At 36.5% G+C, this 27,509-nt stretch overlaps 1 protein-coding gene across 2 annotated transcripts; it reads right to left on the bottom strand.

Annotated features, from left to right (window-relative positions):
• Positions 1-466: 466 nt before the first annotated feature.
• On the bottom strand, positions 467-24,257 carry LOC126369905 (fatty acid synthase-like). 2 transcript variants are annotated; one of them, XM_050014507.1, is made up of 40 exons: positions 24,199-24,257; positions 23,768-23,945; positions 22,907-23,099; positions 22,650-22,770; positions 22,325-22,528; positions 21,787-21,903; positions 21,377-21,540; positions 20,863-21,005; positions 20,556-20,759; positions 20,103-20,292; positions 19,565-19,724; positions 19,098-19,267; positions 18,667-18,831; positions 18,459-18,574; positions 17,780-17,937; positions 16,976-17,095; positions 9,401-9,522; positions 9,052-9,242; positions 8,327-8,502; positions 7,479-7,742; positions 7,268-7,388; positions 6,894-7,184; positions 6,361-6,804; positions 6,109-6,279; positions 5,862-5,992; positions 5,522-5,669; positions 4,988-5,159; positions 4,702-4,814; positions 4,376-4,540; positions 4,086-4,214; positions 3,925-4,010; positions 3,624-3,779; positions 3,302-3,553; positions 2,790-2,943; positions 2,458-2,662; positions 2,065-2,215; positions 1,750-1,906; positions 1,471-1,635; positions 1,252-1,354; positions 467-1,037 (listed from the first exon to the last, which is right to left on the bottom strand). In XM_050014507.1, exons 2-40 carry the CDS (start codon positions 23,909-23,911, stop codon positions 496-498), a joined length of 6,978 nt encoding a protein of 2,325 aa, XP_049870464.1. In that variant the 5' UTR covers positions 23,912-23,945; positions 24,199-24,257; the 3' UTR covers positions 467-495. The 2 variants fall into 2 exon arrangements, with proteins under 2 accessions (XP_049870464.1, XP_049870465.1); XM_050014508.1 differs by having other exon boundaries at positions 24,170-24,247.
• Between the last annotated feature and the right edge of the window lie 3,252 nt (positions 24,258-27,509).

Raw genomic sequence — 27,509 nt, 5'->3', positions numbered from 1 at the left:
GTTTGGAATTGAAAAGTTTTATTGTAAAGTGTTTCTTTGTTAGTGTTTGGTTTGCAAACGGTACATAGGGCGAATGTTTTTGGTAGCGCTGGCAAAAGAATACCCTGAAGGACGTATTGCCAAATTGGACATGTCCTTAGAAAAGGTTTAGTAAGATCTACTCTGAACTAGCGTGAGTGTACTTATGAAACGATTGATGAATGTGAAGGAAACAAGAGAAGTGAATCTCAAACGACGAAATTGGAATTCTTTAGCCTCTGCTTACCCCGGTGGGAAAAAGGCGTGAGTTTATGTATGTATGTGTATTTATTTGTCTTTAGTATTATTTATTTAAACAAATATTATGGTCATCAAATCCCGAAAGGGTAATCCAAATATGTTAGAGAGTTTGACCCTGGATCTGATCGTGGATGGAGTCAGGTAAACAAATATCATAAGTACTGATGAATCCAGATAAAAAAAGACATTAAGTTTTTAATACATTTATTTGAACTTTTATGTGTCCTTCAATGTTATACAATCTTTTTTTATCATCTTATCAATCACTGAGTTTATGATTTTCGCACTGTCATCATGCTCAATTATACTGACATGATCGGCATCCAATAAATGTGTTTTCACTTCTTTTTCCGTCAAGTTATCTAGTCCGTAGTGTTCGTTGCATTTGATGTTAGAGGTATGTATTGGTCTCAGAAGAATTACATCAGCTTTCAATTTAAGATGTTTGTTATCATAGTTTAAAATACTTTTAAGTCGATAAAAAGTAGCTTTAAACATATCACTTGTAAATTTGATAGAGTAGTGGGGTTTAACTGGACATATTTCTAAAACAGTTTTGATCCGCTCATCGTATGATTGAATGGGTAGAACTTTAGCCTTTACTTCCTCAATGTTGATATTGGGAGCTACCTTGCTAAGATTGTACAGAAGCAAACTGTTTTGCATAGTAAAATCATCGGTGCAACTCAAAACATTTGTTGCTGAAGACGCACAAAACTCTGGTGATCCATCTAAGCAGAACACAACTCCTTCATGACCTATAAATAAATGGTTAATATTTTATTACACCATAAATGTAGGTAAGTAAGGAAATGTAAATGTAATGTTATTTTTTTAATTTATGTGACTTAGCCGAGATCCTTGGTCTACACAATTCACTTTGGGCATGTTATCTTCTGGCGATTATTATTATATTTTTCATAATTAGAAAAATGTAAAACAAGACTATTCAGAATTGTATCACGTTCTTACCTTCATTTTCTAATTTTTGGGCTAATTTTAAAATTGGCAAGGTTCCGAAGCTATATCCCAGCAAGTAGAAATGTGCTCCTGGAGACAACTTCGACTTCACTGTCTAAAACAATAATTAGGAAATGTCAAGTATGAGAGTATATAATTAATAATGCATATTCCGTTAGTCTTTTTTTGCAGAGAACATAAATTTATTTTTTTACTGTCAAAAATTTGTACCTTGTATAGTCTTTGAACCATATGGTCCATATCTTCATTCACATGTTCTAGGCCCAACTGCATTACGCAAGTATTGATCTTTATTTTTTTGCATAACGGCTCCAACGCAGTTGCACAACCTTCTAAGCCAGGTAGCATGAAAATTGTTTTATTTGATTGTGGATCCTACGAAGAAATAGGGAAAATAGTTAATGGTTTAACTTACGTTTCTATATTAACAATAAAAACGTGTTCTTGCTATGTAGGTACTAAAATTCTAATCATCTTAGTTTTACTTACACAACCAGGTATATCAATGAAAGGTTTAGCTGACAATTCCTCGTCTCCACAGTTCTCTAAGAGAATTTCTACCAGGCCTGGACCAACTAACATTGATGCTGTTTGCTTTGATGCATCTTTATCTGTCTCAAAAACAGATTTATCTAATTCCACCAATCTAAAATAAAATAAAAATTGGTCATATATAATCTATAAAAAAATTAAAACATGATTTATTTCGATTTTATACGAAATATATATAATTTCTTTATTATTTTAAAACAAGAAACCTATTTGTTACCTAAGTACATTATTAAATTGCAGACTATGTACTACCTTGCGAACGTTAATGTTCTTATCTCTTGTGCGGCAAGGAAGATTTCAAACTCTCTCTCTAGAGTTTGTTTAATTTCAACAGCCATAATGCTGTCCATGCCTATTTCTGAAAGCGGCACTTGCTGCGATACTGTTTTTAAATCAGCAATACCTGGTAAAAATATAAGCATTGTAAGTGAGGTTACTAAAATAAAGTTATGAACCGTTTTTGCGTGCATAAAATAATTAACTACTTTTAAGGTTGGTTTGATAAAAAAATAACAAAGAATAATAATTTTGAACACATTAAAATCCATGTTCAGCATATTATTATTAGGTCCATTACAAACAAATAGACTGATTACAAAAAAGGATGAGGGTAGGGAGAAATCATTATTATAATTAAATAGGTACCCATAATGTGTGCAACGGCATCGACAATGCTTCCAATGCCAGCACCTGAGAGTCTCTTCTCAGCGACTACAATAGATGATACGATAACAGCGTCTTGTTTCAAGAACTTATCCATTGCTAGCATACACGATGAAATCCTCTGCTGCAGCGTACCTCCGATTTCCATTTGAATATTTTCTATTTGCATGTCAGCAACTAATCCCACCTAAAATATTATTTTTTTCGTTACTTAACTTACATAGATTTAAGAACATTTCATAAATGTGTATTACTTTGTAGTTTATAAACTTCAGTAAAACAATTTCATTGTATTTATTTGTAATACCACTTACATCACCAATAGCTCCCCATTGTATTGCTAAAGCTGGAAAACCCTGACTCTTTCGCTCTTCGCAAATTCTTTCCATCACCGAGTTGGAGAAACCATAATTGGTCTGACCGGCGTTACCACGACCGCAAGATACTGACGAAAACACCACAAAATCTCTGTAAAAACAAATTTGATTTAGTGTATATTATGGTAAATTATTATATTTGTCATATCAGGCGAAGAATAGTAAAACATAGTAAGTATAAGTCATAAACTAATCTTCTTCTACTCTGTGGATTATGAGGTGGATTACGAACTTCATCAATTCAGTTGTCAGGGTATTATTTAAATACATCAACTATTATTGTAGAAAATAATATATTTCAGAAAGATTGAATTAGTGTAATGCAATATATTCGGTACAGCTATATTAAGTACCTATTATATTGCTCTGATAACGAATAAAATTATTGTTATTATAAAAATTCAAGTAAGGCTCTAAACGATAATATCGTTTCCACATTGTGAACTTACTTTAATTCCGGACAAAGTTTTCTAGAAAGTTTGTCGAGATGGATGGTGGTAGAAGCTTTAGGCCCATATGATTTCTTAAAAGTCTCAGGCGTTTGATTTGAAAATATTGCGTCGTTCAAAACGACCGCCAAATTGAAAATGGCTCTCACAGAGCCCATTGTAGCAGCCATTTTAAGCATTTCTTCACAACCGGACTCAGACGTCACGTCATGGGTTGAAATCTGGATATCACTTCCGTATGCTTGCCATGTCCTGAAAAAAAAATATTCAATGTTTCAAAAAGTCTTATTCAAAAATTAGCATAATTTCATCCCAAACGTACCTTATCCTCAGCGCTTGGTATCCATTCGATATTCCTATTCGGGAGCACATTAGAATCTTTCTTGCACCTCTCAATATCAGCCAATCGGCCAACTCAAGACCAATTCCTCCTAGACCTCCAACTAAGACATACACCTCATTTTCGGAACACATATATCTGAAAGTTAAAAATCAGTATTGGAAACTAGTCTTAATGTAAAACTCTGAGAATTCTGATGGGTAATTGCAAACACTTCTTGATTTTTAATTGAGGGTTGCTAGACATTTTGTTTTTCTTTATACATTGTTTATACATATATTACCTAGGTTCAGCATCAATTACATTGTGCGACGGCTTAACAATGCTGTTACGAGTTTGAGGTTCTTCGTCACGGATTTTGATGAGTACCTGTAAGTACAATTAAGTTGTATATTATTCGTGTATAATAGCGTCACATACAATTTATTTTGATTTTTATAATACCTTTCCAATGTGTTTTCCTGCAGCCATATACCGATATGCAGCCTCAACATTTGTCTTATCAAACGAGCAGTAGGTGAGAGGCCGCACTGCTCCACTTGCGACACCACCCAAAATAAGCTCCCCTAATTTCTATATTACATAAAGAATTAATTAACAGAAAATAAACAAAGTTAATGGACATAACAAAACAGAAAATATCTTTTCCAAAAAAGCAAGACCTAATTTAATTAAACTTTTATTAAATTATATTTTAACAATTTTCTAATATAAATATATATTTTTCTACTAACCGTTCTTAAATTGAAACAGTGCTTATCGTAAATATAGTCCAACATAACACCGTGGAAAGAGATTTCCTTTTTGAAAAAGCACATTTCAATCTGCGTGTTAATAGTGATATCATATTTTCCGATCTCAAGGAATCTGCCGCGGTACGTTAGACACTTAGCTGATGCCTGTGGAAAAAAATAGATGTATTCACTTTTTAAAAATACCAACATTTTTAGTTTCTTCCTAACACTTTAAAATAACATACTTTTGTTCTTTTAGTCAAACTGTAAGTTTATGATGTAATGATAATAATTATAATGCATTGTATTTAAGTACGTGTACTTACCTGAAGTTTGTCATCTGATAAAGAGTTGAGGACCACATCAACACCCCTGCCTTTTGTTTCACGTCGAATCATGTGCTCAAAAGAAATATCTCGGGAATTACCGATGTGACTGTCTGTACAAAATAAGAAACAATGAAGTAGTATAGTTTCATTGTATACATTATTTTTAACAAATAAAAAAACCATGTTAAGGAGTAAATTTATTATTGAAAGACAATTAAAAAAGAACATGTATTGGTAAACGGGCTTATTTGAATCCGATATTTAACTAGAGTAGCGGTCTTACCTTTAATTTGTGGGAAGAGTCTCTTAATAAAGGCTCTCTTGGCAGGTGTACCCACTGTTGTGAACACCTCTAACCCGTGATGCAGGGCTACACTAATTGCAGCTTGACCCACACCACCAGAACCAGCATGGATCAAGATCGACTCACCAGAACGGATTTTACCAATCATTATCTATAAAATAAAGAGTTACGGCATAAAAATTCATTAGATTATAAGTTGTATGTAAACAGGTTCAATAAATTTATCAATGATTTACAAGTTTATAGCAATATTTAGCAAAGTTACACGTTTTCCGGGGTAGAATAGAAAACAATGCAGAATAATCCAGAGTCAAAAATACCTGCCACGCATATGAACCGAAGTCCAAGCAGCAGAGTACGTAAATGCAGCAGAATGAGTGAAACTTTTAAATCTCACTAGTTCAATAGTCGAACAGATGTGAAAAATCTCACTAGTTTATTGACATAATGAATCGAACTGGTAAGAAGAAACGATAAATTCAAACCACCGGAAAATATTAGATAGATACTCACTAAAGCCATAAAAACAGTGCCATATGCAACAGGCACAGTGGCTGCTTCTTCTAATGTCCACTCGTCTGGGATTGGCCAAATGAGGCTCTCTTCTGTCTGGACTATGTTGCTGATCCCTCTGTCACAGATGGCCATAACACGACAGCCGCTGTGAAATTCAGTTTTCATGTATTTAGTTTGTCAAGTATGTATAAGTGAGCTATCCAATGCACTAGTAATTGCAATAGCTACTTACTTAATTCGGGGTTATATTTTGTTGCATTTTTTGCCTTTTTCATCTTACCTCAACTTAGAATACAAAGATCGAATGCACTTTTAAAAATTACTACTACGTACTTACTTAGCAGTTCGTCCAGCTACTTCAATGCCTTGCACACAATCTTGAGATAGTCGACCTCGAGCTACCGCATCCAACGTCACGCGACCCATCGCTGTCATCACATCACGGAAGTTCATCGCGGAATAGTAAACCTGAATTCACCAGAAAACAGTTTCTCAGGATCATTTTATTCATTTTCCTTATTTACTTATACGCAATCTGCAACCACTAATTTAATGTTCGTTGAGAACACTAATAAAGCTCTTACATGTACTATTTTAGCCTTAGGATTATTTAAAATTTTATCCTTGGTAATGGACCCCTCCCACCAACGAAGTGACGTGAGATCTCCAATAGTTGCAGTGTTGACGTACGCATGTGTTGCCTTGACTGTGCCCAGGTTCTTGAGCAAAAGGTGACGGTACGTACCCCATTGGCCCTGGATAAAAAAAAAACAAACTACAACTACAACTGTCAACATCACAAATACAATAGTTAAATGAATAAAATTACTACTTACATCTTTGAAAACATTAACAGCTAACTCCTTATCTAGCTGGTCCTTATAAAATTTAAGGTTTGGGTTAAATTGTGGTGCTTTGGGATCAGATATAAGAACACCATAAATTAATTCACCACCAGGTTCTTTTCTTAAGCAGTTTACCAATCCAAGAAGGCCATTTATTTTTTCATTTTGATTGTACAGCACAATTTTTCGTCCATCTTTCATATCTCCTTTTACTTTATCTATCCAAGAATATGTATGGTCTTTTGTGACTATTTCGATATATTTAGCAACTTTACAATTACGTTTCTTTCGCAGTAAAATAAGATATTCTGAACCAGTAAAATGTTCGGTAACATAATCATACATAAGAGAGAGTCTTGCAATATCAGGAAGAATGGTCTCACGGCTTAAAACAAAACAATCGTTTCTTAACGTTGAGGTACCTTCGCTGAGAACCTGTTGATTATAAAATTAAACATTAATGCTATTTAGAATCAGTGTAGCCATATTTAATTTTAAAATAAGTCGTTGTGATTTTTCATTACCTTAGATCTCTTTAAAAGATTTGCTCCAATAAACAACACTGTGTTGGTTTCTCCTATAATTTTCTTATTAGAAACTGTAACATTTGGCGGCAGCTTCAAAACATCTTCACTTAAAACTAGAAGTTCAGCTTGTATAAGGGGAAGATCACCCAAGATATCACAAACTAATTCTATAACTGGTTCGAGATTATTGTTTTTGTATTCCTCATCGACAAGCTCTATGGTCTTGAACTTGTACGTATTTATATTTTCCAAAATAAGTTGCAGGTTAGCTCGGAGACTATCTGCAAACTATTTAAATTTTTAGTAGTGAATGTATGTTCGATCACAATATCTTATAAACAGTCATGATTTATAAAAAAAATATCTCTTACCATTATGATTTCTTTGCTGTTGTTAGGTACAAATTGGTTCTTTTCGTATATAGGTATTCCCAGGGCAGGTTTTTTAGAAATAGCAGTGACGTGTATACCTCGAATTTCTGCACCGCCAGCTCTGTTGTATACGCAAATCTATTATCCTGAGTTACATAAATTGATTAAAGCTTTTTCATATTATGTAAGCGTATAATATACAGTTACGTACCTCGTTATTTCCAAATCATTATAAGCACGGAATTCTAGAGATTTTTGAACATCACTAAGACCGAGTTTATTGGTAATCTCGTAATGTGCATCGACATCTATGGATATTTTTTCTATTCTCGTTGGCACATATAGTAAACGTGTATCATGAGCGACAATTTTTACTTGTAGCATTGTATCCAGGAACGAAACCCAGTTATTGGCCCATAATAATCTACCACGCTTACCATCTACCTCACACTCCATTACACCACGGAATAAACCACTAGAACAAATCACACATTTTATAAGTATAAATACAGGTTTTTTTAAATTAAGTATATTAGATATACATAAAATAGATGAAAGGTTGATTGTGATTGGTTGTATTTCTCAGATGGTTCATGAATTGTTTATAAAGCCTCAAGCCTCAAGCCAGAAAAACAGGTATATTTCTCCATACCTATTTAAAAAAATCTTTTTTATAAATATCCATGACTTTAGATTTTGATTGCTACAGTATGTATGTCCTAAAAATCACTATTCGGAAGAATTTCAGAGACTTATATCTAGTTTCATACTTTTTAGAGCGTATTCTTCGGTAGTCGGGTTCAAGTTTTTAAGCATATACTTATTTTTATTACTTATTAAGATAACATGCTTCCGATACGTGTTTTATGCAAAATTTGGAGGTAAAACCTATCCGGAACATGTCTGAGCGGTTAAGTTATCAATGCAACGTAATTATCTGGAACACACGAGTATACACACATACATAAATAATCCTTCTTTTCGCAGTCGGGTAAAAGTAAAAATTAAATTAAAGAAAAATGCAGATTTGCATTGTATCTATAGATACGTAAAAGGTACCTGTATTGATATCCTCTTAGACTTAGTTCCTTGTAGAAATCTTTGTTATACATGCGTTTGGATACAGAAATTACGGTTTCATCTTTAGATTCCGGTGGGATTGCTCTGAACTCTTGTCTGACGTGCTTTTTTTCATATATTCGGCCTGTTACTACAGGCGTTCCGTTTTCTATAATCTAGAAAAAGATTTGAATATATTATAATATTGAGCTTCTAAAATTTACGAGATACATAAAGTGTAAAAAACGATTTTGAACTTGGTTTTTACACTTTAAAGTAGAAAAATACATACTTTTTTAATACAAACCATAATACAAGTGTTTCTGTTCCGACCATTAGTTAATTGCATCTGCGGCAAATGTACAATAAGTCATGTCAAAAAAAGTACTTCTGTGATATTATAACCGGATCGGTACCGAGCCAATACAGAAGGATCCTTCGGACATTCATAGCAGTACATGTACTAGTACAAACATAACCTGACGTAAATAGTTTATATTGCGATTTACGAATTTTGTCTTCGTTTTGACTTGGCATCAACTTCAAGATATGTTAAATACATAATAAGTGAATGACATACTTGTGTTACGGTTTGTATTTTATAATTATATATTAAATTTTTAACTTTTAAGTAGGTATTTCGATGTAGTTGTTATTTTTGATTTAATAAAGTACTTATATATATTATGTTATCCAATTTTTGATTTGCTATCATAACCAGTTACCTCAAATTTACCATTTCCTTTGTGTATCACAATTGTAAATTCGATAATACCGTCCTTCGGCATATTGGTGGCTCTCTGGAAGTAAACGTCTTCGAAAACAACTGACATCTCCGTATATAGACGATTGGTCATCTGTGCTAACATATTCCATGCGAGGATAAGGTAACCAGTAGCAGGATATATGATACGACCTAAGGAATTTATGTGCATTCAGTTAAATATATTCGATCAACTATCGCTAGACTTGAAAATATAAGCTTGATAACAAATGTAGGAGACTTTAAAAATCACAAAAAATAATGCTTCGTAAAAGTATCCAAAAACTAAAGAAGTTTATTTTTATAATCACCATCAATAGTGTGTCCAGAAAAACATTCATTTTCTTCGTCTTGCAGAGAAACCTTCACAGTTTTCTCGGAGATTTTAGTATTACTTTGGTAGTTGTTACTACAACTAAAGCGAACCACATTCCTGCAAAAAGATATATTTATATTTAAAATAACTTCGTTCATTTATTTATTCATTTTTGTAAGTTAAGACGGAATTGTTGCCTCGCTTCTACAATTAAATACATATACTTTATTGTATAAGTAGTCTATACAAAAGGTGCTTATTGAGGTAAGTAGTCAAAAAAATTATCTAAGTTATATTATAACCGGATATTAGCAAATCTTTATCCTCTTACATTTCACAGAGAATATTCAAAATCAACAATGTTGGTTGCTTTTTTTTCATCGCTTTGTTCAGTGTATATGTTACCGGCCAAACCCGATTTTAGGCCAAACTAGTTTTGCCTAGGCTAAACTAGTTCATCCTATGTGCGATCGGATAAACCGGTACAGACTAGGCCAAACTGGTCTGTCCTAAGGGTGATAGGAGGAACTAGTTTATCCTAGGAGGAACTAGTTGAGCCTAATAAAAATAAGTTCACTTCAGGATAAACTAGTCTGGCCTAGGAGAAACTGGTTGGGCCTTCTATGAATGGGTACACGTCAAGAAAGCTACGAGTAGTTAGCTTAGCATATTTTATGCTAACAGGGAATAATAAAATACCAGAAATACTAGTTATAAAATCAAGATGTATTTATCATTTGTAATTTGTAAATTAAGTACTTTACTACCTGACTTTACTACCGAACAATCAAAGCTTATTTTGCCATAAGTATGGCTCGACAATGAACACAACGCATTATACACTTTGTGTCTCGTTCGTAAAGACTACTTTAGCTTAAAACATAACTGTCATTCTAGTCCAGGTAAATACGGCGCCGACTTTAAACATTTCTGACTAGGAAATATTAGGTATAGACTAGGCCAGACTAGTTTATCCTGAAGTGAACTTATTTTTATTAGGCTCAACTAGTTCCTCCTAGGATAAACTAGTTTCTCCTATCACCCTTAGGACAGACCAGTTTGGCCTAGTCTGTACCGGTTTATCCGATCGCACATAGGATGAACTAGTTTAGCCTAGGCAAAACTAGTTTGGCCTAAAATCGGGTTTGGCCGGTAACATATACACAATTCCGCCATGAAACTATCAGTTTTGGGGTAGGTTTTCTCTGCATTGTTTAAGGTATTTGGCAATAAGTACATGGTATTTTGAGATATTTTGGTGTGAACCTTCTTTTATTTATTCTTTCTTTTACCATTTTTATTGCAAATAAATGGTTATGAATTATGGGAATTTGGGAAGAGACGAAAAGTACCAGAACTAGTTTATCTTTTCTCTTTCATATGCATTTTTGGCCACTTTCATGTGGCTCATGAAATTAATAATTGACTATTTTGATATCGGAGAAATTGCTCTTAATGAAATTGCTGCTACCCCTAAATCCACGATATTTTTTGTTGGATACCACGTGGGATTAAATCCTAGCAAATAATAACTCGTATGACACATTTTTCTGATTACTCATTAAAACCATTATCCATTTGACGCAGAGTAGCTTAAGTTACGGGTAGCTATAAAAAGTGCCATAAAAATAAAATATATTTTGAATGAATGAAATAATTGTTCATACATCGTCGTGTCAATACGACCATCTTCATGTCAATACAAAACGTCCCGTTTATGTGCTTGTACAAGATGAAATATTTATGCTGCTCAATTATTTATGAATCAATTTGAGACACTGAACTCGATTAATACGAGCAAGCGTACTTTTATTAATTGAGGTCAGTGCGATAAACATAAATATATACATACATACATAATATCACGCTCATTTCCCTTTGGTAAAGACAACAGAATTCCACTTAATACGATCCTGACACACCACTTTCGCTTCTTCCACTCTCATCAAATACTTCATTTTCTTTATTCGCCAGTTTAGAGTGCTGTGTGATGAACAAGTTAAAAACAAAACAAGTGAATGTTGTATCAAACTAATATTACATTTAAAACGACAACTGCACGATTTTGTCTTTGTCTTTTTCTAAGACCATAAATCACTCACCTCTTATATACTGACTGATCTATTATACAGGGTGTAACGGAAGGGGGGTATCAAGCCGAAAGGGGACAAAACTATACCTTATGTAGATCTTATCTGCAAAATTTCAATTAAAAAAAAACACTTTTGATATTTTTTTCAATTTCAGTTAAAAAAATATTTTAATATTTCCAGCATGTAAAAAACACGGCACAGCACTATTGAGGTCACTGTTCTTAATCCACTCAAATATTGGCACTACACAAATCTCCTAGCGCGTCCTGGTCGCCTGGTACTCGCGGCGCTCGCACGGCCGCGATAGGTACGAAATTCGAGCGGGCGGCGGCTTTGGCGGCAACGTCAAAAGGAGTCGGCGGCCGATTGGAACAATCCGAGTCGGCGGCACGTCGGCGACTGTAACAAACAAGAATGACACTAAAGCATCTAATAATTGGAGTCATTTTGCTTTGACAACTATTCTCACATTATTTTATGACGTGTAAAATAAGTTAAAATTACCTACTTGTTTAGGTAAGGTATTTAATTTAATAGTAAATAGGAAAAAAAGTGTGAAAGTGTGGGTAAGTAGGTAGGTAATTAATAATTAGACTTACGTTTTACAAGAAAGGTTCGAAATGTCGTCATCCCCGTTCGATGCACAGACCTGCCGCTTCATCTGTCCACAACACTTTCGAAGCAAAGTCTGGTGAGCTTTCCACTTGAACTCGGTACCATTCTCAGAATGCCACACGAGGTAAATAATCAGCAGGAATTAGCTCGGGCGTACGTTGCATGTGGTAAGGTTCGCGTGGTAGTCCTTGGGTTGGCTGCACGGCTAGTACGGCTTCTTCAAACTCCGGATCACGGGTCGCCGAGCGGCCAGTCTCGGATGACGCGTGGAAAGAGCCCGTTAAATGCAGTAGGCGATTGACCATTTTCCTGAAGCAATGCAGTGAAGGCAGTTGCCTGGCTTCATCAGCTGGTCTACCTTCTATGAATCGCTGATACAAGTTCCGTGCTTCACTTAAGTTGCCATCGCCGGCACCCACACACATCATCATTTCATAATAACCTACATTACTCAAAGACACCTCGAACTATCACTGATCACAGTTATCACAACAAATCCAAATTTCGAACTTCACTCCACAGATAGTAAACAAGCACTGACAAATAATTTGACAGTTTACTTTCGTGTGCATGTTTCTATCTCTTTTGGAATGCTAGTATCCTGGTACTTAAGGGTGTGTTATTTCTTTGTGCGCAATAAAATATTTTTATGGTATTGTTTGAATGAATGAATGAATGTATTGTATTTTATGAAAGTAGGTACGTATTTTACTTTGAACCTAGAAAAGTAAAAAAGTCGTTTATCTAATAAGGATCACCCGCGCTCACACTCTGGCACTAACACAGAATTGCCACGTTTCTTCGCAAATATCCCGCGCAATAGCAGAAGGCGAAATTAATCTGTCAATAATAAGACATACTATCACTCTGCCCGTATCCCTAATGGGGTGGGCAGAGTCACAAGAACATCCCATTAGCGGTACGAGCATGATAATTATTTATGTACCTATGTTATGATTACTTGTGGCTCTGTCTGCCCCATAAGAGATAAAGGCGTGATATTATGTATGTATGTTTGGTACGGGCATGTAGCGATACGAGCGTGTAGTGGTAAGTGAAATTCCGCAGTCTCTGCCTACTCCAATGGGAAAAAGGCGTGATGTTATTGTTCACTGTTGGATAATACACGACTACAATTTAGGAAGGAAAAAAAATACAAAAAAAAAAATATTTTTTATCATGGTTAATGATAACTTCCCCTTAACAGCACCGCCATTTTGAATTTCGGGTGCACTAGGGCTTGCCGATCAAAAAATGTCTATCGATAATCTATCCCGACCGAGAGTCGATCGATAGCAAGACTATTGATAACTCGGAAAGTGGGAACATTTTCGATTTTATTACCTAAGTGCAATACAATCGATAGTATCGTTGCGGATTAATAACAAACTATCGATAATTTTGCCCTCAGTCAGTAGTATTGCTACACTCCGATAGTATGGTTATTTTGAGTGGGCTGATTGTCTAAACTGAATTTCAATAACTCAAAAGTCCATGGATTTAGATTTTTTGAAAAGCTATTTTTTTATTTCTACCAATCAAAATCGTAGTTGAAAATGATTATGATCGATAATCGATACTGAACTATCGATAGTTTGAAACACTAGCGTGCCTTTTTCTATTCGCGAGCCCTGGCATCCTGGTACAGGGTATAAATCCCATTAACTGTCCCAATGCAATTTGCAATTCCGTGCTTCGGAAGGCACGGTTGGTCCCGGTGACTACTTACTCATGTAAGAAAGTAGTTATTACATGAGTCATGTCAGGGGCCTCTGGCGGCTCAATAGTTACCCTGACACCAGGGTTGATGAGGTTGGTAATCCACCTCACAACCCACACGATAGAAAGATTTAAAAAAATACTGTTATGTGTTTTTAATTCCTTGTACGCAATAAAGTATTATTGTATTGTACGAAAGTACTTATTTTAAGATTACTTTTACCATGTCATAGTAAAAGTAAAGTTATGTTAGGTAGGTACTTTACTTGAGAAATTGATTTTGTCTTTACTATGTTGTAAACGTAACATTAATGTCTCGTTAATAAGATACACAATCACTTGCAGCTGCTCGTATCCCTAATGGGGTGGGCAGAGCCATAAGTAATCAGAACATACTAACATAATATCACGCCCGTATCACTAAGGGGTAGGCAGTCACAACGGTACTTGAGAAATTTATTTTGCTTTTACTATGTTGTAAATCCCCAAGGAATTCTAAGAAGCCTCTGACGTTGCCGGTCGCCTCAGGGAGGCACCCCGTCTGGCCAAGGTGCCGGACCCGGTAGTTGGCGGCTCCTTCACACTCCAGTAGCACATGGGCCGCTGTCTCGTCCATGCAGGTTCTGCACAGGGGCTTGTCGGTGACACCTAGTGTAAACAGATGTTTGTTGATATCACCGTGACCACACAGCTACACCTGCTACCTGCAGCTGTTACCTGTATTAGTGGAGACCTCTTCACATTTAGAATTCTTTTGGAGAGACAACTATTGATGTTGGGTAGTGCCAACTTAGCCTGCCTGCATTTATTTACGGTGGTTCATAGTCTGGTGTGTTTGTTCATTCCCAAATACCCTAATACCGAACTAGCTTTATTTACGGATGATACAGCCATCTATTCTTCGTGCCGTGGTCGAGTTATGATGACCGGAATTCTCCAACGCGCCAATGCCTTGGGCAAGTAGTTTCGCAAATGGAGAATCAAGGTAAACCCGGAGAAAAGTGCAGCGGTGTACTTTTCAAAGGGCTATTATAATACGTCACGGTCACGCTGTCAACTTAAGTCATCAAGATGTCTGGCAAGCCGATCCCTTGGGAGGAGCAAGTCAAATATCTCGGCGTAGTCTTAGATAGACGTCTTACTTTCAAGGCCCATATCAAACGTGTGCGCGATCGCGCCACGTTTGTAATGGGCCGTGTTCATTGTCTCCTTAACAAGCGTAGTAAATTATCCCTTTGGAATCTACACGACTTGCATCCGTCCGATCATGACCTATGCAGGGGTAGTTTTCGCTCACGCGAGTCTCTCTCAAATCCACCGTCTACAGGAAATACAAAATCGTTCGTGGTTCCATCGCAATGAAAATCTGCACATTGACCTAAGTCTGCCAACCATTGCCCAATGGCTCAAATTAGTTTTTTTGATTCTGCTCCGCACCAACCAAATCCCCTGGTAGTTGCGGCTTCCGAATACATCCCGCTTAGGAACGGTACTGAATAGCATCGGCGTCCGAAGTATGTAATACGATCCCGACGACCCGATTACTCTAGCCATAGAATCAGCCAATCAGCTCGCGACAACAAACATTTCAGGACCCCGATACCGACACCGCCGGCGTGGTCGACGACTTCCCTCAATCAGCGCTTATCGCTATCGACTTACTAGGGTCGTTTAATTCTTTCAAATATTTTTCCTCTCAGACGACGCCCTGAGCCGAGGTTCGCGCCCAACTGGGCACCCTCAGGCCTGTTGTCTTAAACGTTGTACCGGGTGAGAGCCTTCAGCGCTCCCCATTTGTCCGGCCAAGTAGTTAATGTCATTTGCGGCAAAACTTCGATAAGTCACGTCAAAAAAAGGTGTGTTTGTTGGCTGCTCTCGTTCGTAGCAGCGAGCGGACCTGTCCGAATGAGATCGGCAATATCGGTTCCGGACCGATGGCTGTTACCTCCCGTTCCCCTTCTGGCCAACTCGTCCGCCGCGTCGTTACCTCTTGAATCACTGTGTCCTTTGATCCATTGTAAAGTGAGGTGTTAGTATTTGCACACCTTAGTCAGTGATTGGTGGTAACTGTGTATGAGTAGTAGTAGTTGTTTAGGGCCTGCAAAACTCTGAAAGTATTCTAATGAAACTGTCCCGTACCTAGCTAGCCATGAACGCATTCGCCGCTAGTGTGATGCCCATTTGACCTGGATGACGGTGTTAAGGGAGCCTGATATTACGTAATCATAAAATAAAGCATACTACACAAGGAGACGAGATGCATTGTAAAGTACATTTCTTTATCAACTATTAATGTAGGTAATCGACTACATTTTTGGACAAAACTTGTACAACAAAGTGACTCTGCCCATCTCAGTAGCGCAGTAAGTGTGATATTAGATATGTGTAATTACTTGTAGCTCTGTCTGGTCCATTAGGGATAAAGCCGTGATTTATGTATGTTCACATCTTGTTCTATCCTATTGGTTGTGAGGTGGATAACCAACCTCGTCAATCCTGGTGCGAGGGTTATTATTGAGCCGCCAAATGCCCCTGACATGGCTCATGTAACGACTACTTATTACATCAGTAAGCAGTAACCGGGACCAATGCCCATTTTTTTTTTAACTATTGTGTCTGGAAATCTTGGCCTCACAAGGATGAAACAAAACAATTTAAAAAATATTGATTAATATGGCCATCACTGGCACGTTTACCCTTTACTAGGGCAGGCATAAATAAAAGAGGTGGTAGCTGTTCACTCAAAAGTTAAATACCTTGAACAGCTGATTGCTACGTAGTGTTGTGCAAATTTGAATTTATTACATGAAGACCTGGAATTCAATTGCTCATAACTAATGCAAATATGAATTTAGGCGGCCAATACTCTCGCATGTGATTTGTAGATAGTGACAGAGTAGGCACACTTCGGGTTGATACCCCCGTTCCGTTACACCCTGTATAAGTAAGCTGGATTAAATATCGACACCAAAATTATTTTAACCATTTTGGCGCTTATTTTTAAATAAGCGTCCATGGAACTAACATGGACATACAGGAATTTGATCTCATCAGTAGGTACGTTTTAAGCGAAAATTATGTACACATGCAGTACGTGCATGTTAGGCACGACATGGGACTGAATTTTGTCATTTTCTACTCACCAATGTTCACTATGTTCCCATTTCACTAGGTCTGCCAGCATCGGGGTGCCTTGAGCGACGGGAAATTGTACATAAGGATAGATTTGCGCTAATTGAAGATTAAGACCCGCTTGGTATAACCTGGATTACAAATATAGGAGATAATGGCCCCAATTCCTGCAGACACCACCTAATTTTATTTTAAGTTATACCCGACATTTTCTTATCCGCCGAAAAGGAAAGGGACGGATGATTGTCAACAAGTTAATTTTAAAACGAATGAATAACCCGGGCGCATAAAATAGTCATCTCGCTGGTATGTAATCCGTTTTTATTTTTTTTATTTAATTAGTTTTTATTGGCTGATGTAAACTTTTTAGACGGTTGTTTTAGATTTCTGCTTAAAATTGACGTGTGTTCCATAAATTTTATGCCTGTCTATTACCCGTCCCTTTCTTATTTAGCGGATAAGAAAATGACAGGTATAACTTAAAATAAAATTAGATGGCGTCTGCAGGAATAAGCACCAATGGTTTATTTAAAAGCATAATTTATAAATTGCATTAAAATTAACCTGATTCTTCTCGACGGATCCATTTCATTTTTCCAAATCTATTTGGGTTATATTATCTATATTTAGTATAAAATCACAGGATCCGATAAAATCCAACAGCGTTACATATTTTATTGACCATGTCTAAAGAATTAAATACTGTCCCAATTGTTACAAAAAGTTAGATTAGTAACGTTGAAAGTATACAATATAAAAATCAAAAAGTGCAAAGATCTGACTTTACTCAAATATTCCAACAAAAATAATCTTACCTTCCGAGGGTGGTCAAAAAAAGTGTTAAATTAGTTTCTCTATCGACTAAGGAAATATGAAGACTATCCTTTGGAGTCAAAAAAACTGAGAGTCCTAAGTTTATGACGACTGCATTTGATTGGATTCGATGTACAGATTCTTCAAAAACGACAGGATTCTGTAAAAAGCACAATGAAACTTGATTAAGTAAGAAAGAAAAATGAATTTTAAATGGATCAATAAGGATAGAAGAGAAGCTTTTTATTATTAATGAATTATTAATGATTATGAAGAAGGCCCGTGCTGGGCAGCACGGGCCGAAACCAATGATTTTCGAATTTCATGTTTGGATCACAAATGAATATCATGTGCCCATCATGTGCAATTACGATGTTTTCATATGAAGGAAAGAAATGCATTTTGGAGGTATGTGACATAACCTGTATTGGGCTGGTTATTTTTTCGCCGTTTGGAAGGTCAGGCAGGCAGTTGCTTCTATGAAAAAACGAATCTGTGATATCTTCAAGTTAGTTAAGCTGACCCTGGAGAAACGGGATAACGCTGGACAGCTGTATTCGAATTTGCTACCTCATAATAAAAGTCCTCTTCCAAATGAACTACTACGACTCTACTCTTGAAGACGATGTATGTCTTGAAGAATTGTTTGTAGTACTATTATGATTATGAGAAAAATCTTACTGTTAAGAAATTGGAGTGATATTCTGAAATTAATCCCTTGGTGACTGAAATCCAGCGCTCGGACCGAGATTTTGGTGACGGAATTATTTCCCTTAAGTTCTGCACTAACTTGGGAGCTGCAAAAGATAGTTTTAAATCACTGACCTTAAGCAAATACAACACCAAAACACGACTAAACTTACCAACTTAATACTCAAGACACTCTTACCGTTTCTCTTGGAGTTGTGTGAAATACTAGCAATGAATTCTGCTAATGAACTGTCATCGGATGCAGACTTCCATGCCATGACTATACTGTATGCTGCCAATATAGCTTGCTCAGCGGTTAAACATCCATCTGCGTACGCGCAGCCTAATTCACAGTTTTCATGTCCTATGTAGGAAAACCACGTCAGTAAATAAAAAAACTTTGTACATTATGCATTTATATACGTATATTATATATACCAAAAGTTTATATTGAGAAGAAGTCCAGAGAGACTTACAAATTACAGTCAAACAAGTTCTTGGTAACCATGAGCTCTTATTTATTAGGTAAAGAAATATAATTACGAGTTGCTTTTTTGGTATCTATATTAGTAATTTTACTAATACCTCTATTGGTATGGAGTAAGTTAATAAATATTAGCATATACTCACCGACAATATAGTCTGGTTTAATGCCTACGGTTGCTAAAACATCTGTAATGCCGATATGAACAGCCACAGTACCGACCAAATAATATTGATTATTGGCATATTTGCCAAAACTGACATCATTTATCAATTTAATTAAGTTGAAACCTTTTACATGTAAAGCTCTATGACACCTGTGAAGATAAAATTAAATGCCGTCATTTATTTACAATACGAAATAGACTATTTCATATGGTATTGCATTTTAAGGTATTCAGAGATTTTATTTTATTACCCCTTACAGCCTAATTTACAAAATGTTACTTAAAAAAATAAAGTGTTTTGCGATCTTAATAAACAATACAACAACAAATCTAGGCACATTAACTAAATAGGATAAATAATATTACTCAACAGTTAAAATACAGAAAGAAAAAAGAAGAGGAGGTCGCACTGTCAGCAGCAATGGTAAAAATAAACTTGTTACTTACTTTTGAATAGAAGTTGCAAATGCAGGTAGAGTCATAAGTTGATGAGCTATCTCAGCCCAGTTGGATCCTAGTTCAGAGAAAGCGAACCACACTAGACGTTTTGCACTAGACACAAGCTGTATATCACGAGCCAATGTCACACTCTTGTCGGGCTGGGATCCTATTCGAAATATATTTAATTTAATAAAGGAAAGTTATGAGTATGATGTGGGTGGAGATAGGGGTAGGGGATAGCTCAAGAAAATGTAGATGGAGTTTGTAAAGAAGGATATGTATGTGAAAGGTATGAATACTGTGATGACGACTAACAGAAATGAATGGGAGAGGTATACATGTTGTGCCGATCCCACTAGAGTAGGATAAGGGCAGGAGGATGATGATGTTTTAAAAATTGTTCACTTGCAGATTAAAAGTACAAAGTAACCATCAACAAATAAGTATTTACATACAGTTAACTAATTTGATCAGATGGAACGTGATAAATAAATTGCGTGACTCTTTGAATAAGACTCAATATTAACATTTTCTAAATGCTTACCCATTACGACGTATCCTCTAAAATCATGACCGTTTATATTGCGCTCATGAATAGCGTGCCACAAACGAATTTGGTCGACATCTAAAGGTTTTGACTCCAAATCATCAAATATCTTCCCCACAGCAGACTCTGTTCGACCGGATACGCATACAAGTCTGGGTAGAACATCTACTGGTAGTCCGTTATTGACCTTGAGAAGATAAAATAATATCCGGTTATAATATAAGGTCACAACTATATTCTCATTTTGGCAAGTCAGGGGTATTGCAAGAAGTAAAAAGTAGCAACACTTCACTTGACCTTTTTGACCAATGTGATAGATGGTGAGCCGTATCGTCATCTATAATGATGTAAGTGGAAAATACAATTAATATAAATCAGGATCAGGTAACGTAGGTACCTACAAGAAATATTTTATTTGGTTAATCAATATGATTTTTCTTTTATAATCACCTTATGTCTGGCGACGTTTCTTAAAAGCACATGTCCGTTTGCTCCTCCGAAACCAAAACTGCTAATTCCCGACATGCCTCGGTTCCAAGGAGTCTTTTCGGTCACAACTCGGAGTCGACCTTCAGCTAAAGCCGCGATGCCCTCTCGAGCCTTTTTGAAATTAATGTTCGGTGGAATGTACCCGGTAGAATAAGCAATGCATAGCTGAAAACAAATATTGATCACGAATACTATCATGGAAGCAAATAATAAACAATAATTATGAGTTGAAATTATAACATAAACCAAAGTAAGTAAAGTAGAAAACCTTCGCAACGGAACAAAGTCCTGAACAACCCTCAGTATGCCCCAAATTAGACTTAACGGATCCAATGTACAGGGGACTGGATCTTCCTGGACAGAAGATGTCATCTATAGCTGTTAGTTCTTCTGGGTCTCCAACTCTAGTGCCTGGTGAACGATAATAAAGCTACGTTTAAGTTCATTTTAAAGACATCTACCACCAATCATCTGTTGGAATACTGGGAAGACCGCCCTAAAAAATTTGAAAAAAAAAAAATGTTTTGGGAAATAATGAAAATGTGTGTAAAATTGTTCAGCGAAAATTCGGTATACCGTTTATTATAAAAGTATATTTTATAGTTACAAGACTTCTTAGATAGTCTGCTAAACATAGCGGGAATGTTAAATAGCTTAATCGAATAAGATTGAAGTATACGTATATACCAAATTATTCTATTTATAATGCTGTCTGTAAAAGGTTATATGTATTGTTGTATATGTACCTAAATAAAGAAAGAAATAATAACAATAAGAGTTACCTGTGCCGTGAGCTTCCAAATATTCTAGACTAGAAGGTGGAACCTGACACTCGTCATAAAATTCTTTGAGCAACATTTTCTGCACCTGACCTGCCGGATAAGTAATGCCCTGCTCTTTGTATCCGTCACAATTCGTTTTTGCATGGACTAAGTGTGCGTATACCCTGAAACCATAGAAAGATTTGATAAGATGCAACATAATATTGAACTAAACAGTTTTCATTTACTGTTGCAAATGTGAATGTGGAAGGACTTTTTTTACTTAAATGACGAATAGTGACCATAGTTTGTGAGATTTGATTCCAAATACGAGTGTGGAAATTATCCAATTTAAAATTACCAATCTAACATGATCATATCGATATTATTATTGTATGAAAAATTAGATAGTTAAAGTAACTACAGGTTACCTTCTAGAATCCTTGGCTTTTTGAAGAAAACAAGCCGAGATAGCTTCTGATCTAACATAGCCGTTGGCACTATTGTCAAAACTCTTACAAACACCATCTGGTGATAATACTCCCAATCTGAAAAAGTACGCCAGGAACGCTATAATGACCAATTTTAGTTTTGTGCGCAAGTATTTATGTTGCGCACATACGTGGGAAGCGCATACATGTTGGGCCTGGTGAGATTGCAGGCAGGTATGTGTAAACATACCTACCTCATGAAGTCGCTTAAAAATAAGAGATACTAAGACGTGAGGAAGATAACCTAATACGTGCTCTAATATGTTCGTTGATAAATCGTTAATATCCCTTGAATCTTTTCGATTTATATTTTTTAATAACTTTTATGATTTCTGATAGGAAACTAAATTGAGGTAACGGGAGCGGAAGAAGGCTCCCAGGAACGACAGTGTTCTGTCTGTATCAGGTCAGCTTTGTTACATAATTTATTCAGTTCGTTTGCGTCGGAGTACCAGCATATCGGAATTAAAGTTATTACCTGGCAAACTGCAGTGAAATGATTGGATGTAGCACAAGGTTCGCGCCACCAACGATTGCCGCATCGCAGTTCCCGTTACGGATTGATGCCACTGCGTGCTCTAATGCAAAGATAGAGCTAGAGCAAGCAGAATCGACTGAGTGTGATGGTCCCTGGACTCCTAGCCAATGTGATATGCGAGCAGCTATCATAGAACGGGAACACCTATAAAGTAGACAAATGGATCAGTATGATATTACCACAATAGAGACACTTGGTAGTGATTTGAGAAAAAATATATTAAATGTCTCACTGTCCAGCATAGTATTGTTCGTTAAGTACTCACCAAAGAATACCGCCTTCAACCATTTCCATCTTTTCATATTGCCAAATCTTGTCGGACTCCGTAAAACAAAGTCCAAGGAATACACCAGTGTTCGTGTTACGTAACTCGCTGGGATTGACACCTTTTGAAAATTTTTGATATTCAAATAATATTCTATTTCTAATTACCCATTTCTAATAACATTTGTTTTTTTTTGGTTATAATAAACTTTATTTCAGTAGTAAACAAAATAGAAAGGCAAATTTAAAACAACTTACCTGCATCGATGATGCACTCGTATGCCTTTTCAAGTAGGATTCGGGACATAGGATCCATAATATGAGCTTGCTTGTAATTGATGTCAAAGAATGAAGCGTCAAATTTGTCGATGTTGTTGAGTTTCCCAGTTCGTTGTGGAATTTCCGGATGAGTTTTCTTCCACCGACGTTCATCGTCGGTTATTAAATCCACCTGCCAAATATAATGTTACTTATTATACGTCTCGCTTGCGCTGTGCGATAAATACGGATGTGCGCATAAGACGGCATGGATGGTGCTCATTGACTTGTAGAAGCCGTAAAATGGTTCCGCCAATGGAGTAAAGTAAAGCCGAAGAAAAGTGCAGTAGTGTTATAGATTAACTTTTAACGTTTAGTGCCCATATCAAATGTAATGCAGTCTTTGCTGTCTCTCGTAAAAGTGTAGTAAATTGTTTCTAAGGAATAAGGTAAAAATCTACACGAATTGCATCCATCCAATCATGACATATGCTTGGGTCGTCTTCTCTCAGGCGAGTCCCCCTCTAGTCTATCGCTTGCATGTGGTACAAAATCGTTTTATGCTAAAAGCCACGGGAGTCCCGTGGTTGCTTCGCAACGAAAATCTGCTCAATGACCAAAGCACAATAACTTAAATTAGCTTCGAAACGTTTCTTCTGCTCTGCTCCGCACCACCCAAATCAGTGAACTAAATTTAGAGGCTTAGAACCCTAGCCGGGATTTGCACCCGTGATACTCCTATATAAGTAACGCTTTCTCCGAACTGGGCCATCACGGATTGAAAAAATAATTTTTGACCACAATGTTGATGGTAAGTGGACTAAGGATCAATGTAATGACTAAGAATACTATCATACAAACCTTATTAAAAAGATTTTCTCCTAGGTGTTTGACTGAGTCCGATTCGGGGAAATATCCCGATATACCAGTGATGTAGATGTCATCGTCTCGAACTGAATCCACATGGAAGGGAGCTGGGCTTGGTGATTTACCGGATTGACTCATAATATGGTAGGAATTTTTTTTTTTTCACAAATGCCTGGGATAAAAAATAAAGACTGTGTTTTATATAGGTGTCTGCGTTGCAAATACGTAAAAGATAACCGTGGCTGACGATCGAGATTACTTCCGCTTGAATGGTCAGACAGAAAGACTATAAAATAAAGAGCAAACTACGGACATCTCAATTAGCAAGAATTAAAATCTAAAAAATAAAACTAAAGTTAGCGGAGCTTAGTTGCCACAGTACTTATAATCAAATACCTATACAAAGCAGCTGTACAAAGAACAACCTTTTTACACAGCCGACGATATTTTTCACACTGAATCGAACTGGTAAATATTATTAACTAATATAAGCATTTAACTCAGCAACTGCTGATAAAGTTCATGGATGTCAGAATGTTTTAAAAAGTGAAAACTTTAATTATAATACATTAAATAATTACTTAAAATACAGGGTGTCCCCAAGCTCAGCTGACACAGCTAATTGATAGACTTCAACAGGTTACCATTACTAAGGTGGATATAAAATGAAAAACAGGTTTAGGTTACTCTAAAACGATCTATTGAATGAAGATTAATCACATTTTTGCATTGGGAAAGTTATACTACTACATTTAAAACAATAATTATTTTAATCAAATTTTGTACTACAACAATTAATTGGATGTAATAGGTAGTATAAATAGGTAAATCTAGTTGGCACCCTCTAAAATAAACCAGTAATATTTAGAACATCATCTCAATGTTGTGTTGATTCATGCATGTGAAAATTAATGTGAAGCAGTCGGTCAGTCAACCCAATTGACGTGAAAGGACCTCAGGAACTCATAAGCAATTTCAATACAATTTTACATTTAATTAACCCTTATGTATATTAATCAATTGCGAAATAATGTATATTTTTTTGTATTTACAAATAATTTATTTTTACAAAATAAATTGCTTTTAAATAAAATACTCAATGTGACAAACAAAATTAAATATAGACTAACTGTTAATGTTAGTTAATAGGATGATAATAAATAAATAAATAAATGTAACGTATAACGTGCGTTAGCACTTATGCTGCGTCGCATCTCTCCGGCACTATTCGGACGGCGGGAGCGGCTGCGGAGTCAGCGGCAAGGGCAAAGCATGTAAAATATGCTAATTTGAGTCCAAATTATTGCTTTTTGCCCTTTGCCGTTGAGACTGGGGGCCCATGGGGTTGCGAGGCACTGGATTTCGTTAGGGAGCTGGGGAGGCGGTTGCGTGAGAAGGGCCATGATCCGCGTTCCGGATCGTTTTTGGTTCAGCGCATTTCACTGGCTGTTCAACGTGGAAATGCGGCCAGTTTAATGGGTAGCTTTGAGCCGGAAGCGGTCCGGGGTGGGCTTCTGGAGTAGGCAGTTTTGGACGAAGCCAATTGTGGTTTTGTTTTTGTATATTGACGAAGCTTGTGCGGATTTTATTATGTATGAATTGAATATGCTTTCCCTTATTTTATTTTTTTTAATATGAATGTTGGTACTGACGAAGCCTGTGGTGGATTTACATTCTGTTTTTTTATTATTTATGAATAAATTAATATAACATTGCTTAATAAATAAATATTAACTAATGATAAAGAAAGTAAAACTTCAGTGAAAAAACTTATGTCCTTACGTTATTTATTTGTGTTTATTAACATAAATGACCCACTTGTTGTTTTATATTTACGAAAGTAACTCTGTCTGTCTGTTTTTACCCGACTGCCAAAGGAGGAGCAAATCAGGAACACCAAGGCTCTTAGCCAAAAAATGATGAAAATTTATGAGAATCACATAAGGTGACATGTCAATTCCATAATAATATTCTTATCACTGTCACTGTCGCAACTTGCCAAAGATCCTTGACCGAAATCTTAACCATTAGTGATAATGTAAGTCAGTTTTTTACTAGGGGTTTTTAAGATGATTTGGAACATTTTTCCGTGTCGCTACGTGTGTAGAAAAAATATATTTTTATTTTTACATGTCATTTTCTTACCCGCCGAGGAAAGGGACGGATAATCGACAGGCATACAATTTATGGAACCCACGTCAATTTTAGGCACAAATCTAAAATAACCCTCTAAATTTATTTGTACATACATACATAAACTCACGCCCGTAATCCCCAATGGGGTAGGCAGAGCCACAAGTAATCAAAGACAACTTGCAGCCACTGTTGAGACGATGTCGTAAGCTGGATATGATAAACCTTATGGTGATAGGGGATCAGCCTATCGCCCATAACATTAGTCCATCATAAAAAAAAACAAATTTAATAAATTTTATTTGTAATATTGCGTAAAGACAAGCAAACCAGCGAATAAAAGCTAATAATTTATAAATAGTTGAAATATGCAAATTAAGCCCTTTAATACTACATAATTAAGTACATACATAATTTTTCGTACTCAGTTTATGTCCTTTAGAGGGCGTCACATGCCTATAACCACCGGACAATCAAAAAACGCTTCCAGTGACACCTCATTTGTTAAACCCCCTGTGGTTTAGCAGTTAGGTGGCTACAGACGTGCATACACACATACTTACATACATAATAAACCAACGCACATACATACATACAAAGTGGTCAAACACATAACCCTCCTATTTGCTTCGCTGCAGTCGGGTAATCAGACGGTGTATGCTGGAAAGAGCACCAATGCATCTATTATTATAACGGACATCCAACAAGCACCTAGAAACCATAAAATAATAAATTACGGGGACCCCCCTTAAAATGGAGATTTTTCGTTCAGTGCTTTGGCATTAACTACTAAGCCGGACAAAATAATTATGTTATTTTAAGATTTGTTTTTTAATCATACTTAAGAAGCTTGTATCTAATACTATTTATACGTCATGGCCCTATTGTATATTAGCTTTATTTGCGGATGATACAGCCATCTATTCTTCGTGCCGTGGTCGAGTTATGATGGCCGGAATCCTCCAACGCGCGGCCAATGCCTTGGGCAAGTGGTTTCGCAAATGGAGAATCGAGGTAAACCCGGAGAAAAGTGCAGCGGTGTACTTTTCAAAGGGCTATTATAACACGCCACGGTCACGCCGTCAACTTAAAGTCATCACGATGTTTGGCAAGCCGATCCCTTGGGAGGAGCAAGTCAAATATCTCGGCGTAGTCTTAGATAGACGTCTTACTTTCAAGGCCCATATCAAACGAGTGCGCGATCGCGCCGCGTTTGTAATGGGCCGTCTTCATTGTCTCCTTAACAAGCGAAGTAAATTGTCCCTTAGGAATAAGGTGAAAATCTACACGACTTGCATCCGTCCAATCATGACCTATGCAGGGGTAGTTTTCGCTCACGCGAGCCCCTCTCAAATTCACCGTCTACAGGTAATACAAAATCGTTTCATGCGGAAAGCCACGGGAGCTCCGTGGTTCCTTCGCAATGAAAATCTGCACATTGACCTAGGTCTGCCAACCATTGCCCAATGGCTCAAATTAGCTTCCAAACGTTTTTTCGATTCTGCTCCGCACCACCCAAATCCCCTGGTAGTTGCGGCTTCCGAGTACATTCCGCTTAGGGACGGTACTGAAAAGTATCGGCGTCCGAAGAACGTAATATACG

Source organism: Pectinophora gossypiella, chromosome 9, assembly GCF_024362695.1.
Source record: "Pectinophora gossypiella chromosome 9, ilPecGoss1.1, whole genome shotgun sequence".
Classification (NCBI taxonomy): domain Eukaryota; kingdom Metazoa; phylum Arthropoda; class Insecta; order Lepidoptera; family Gelechiidae; genus Pectinophora; species Pectinophora gossypiella.
The sequence above is the reverse complement of the archived record's forward strand: the minus strand, read 5'-3'. Positions and strand labels throughout refer to the sequence as shown.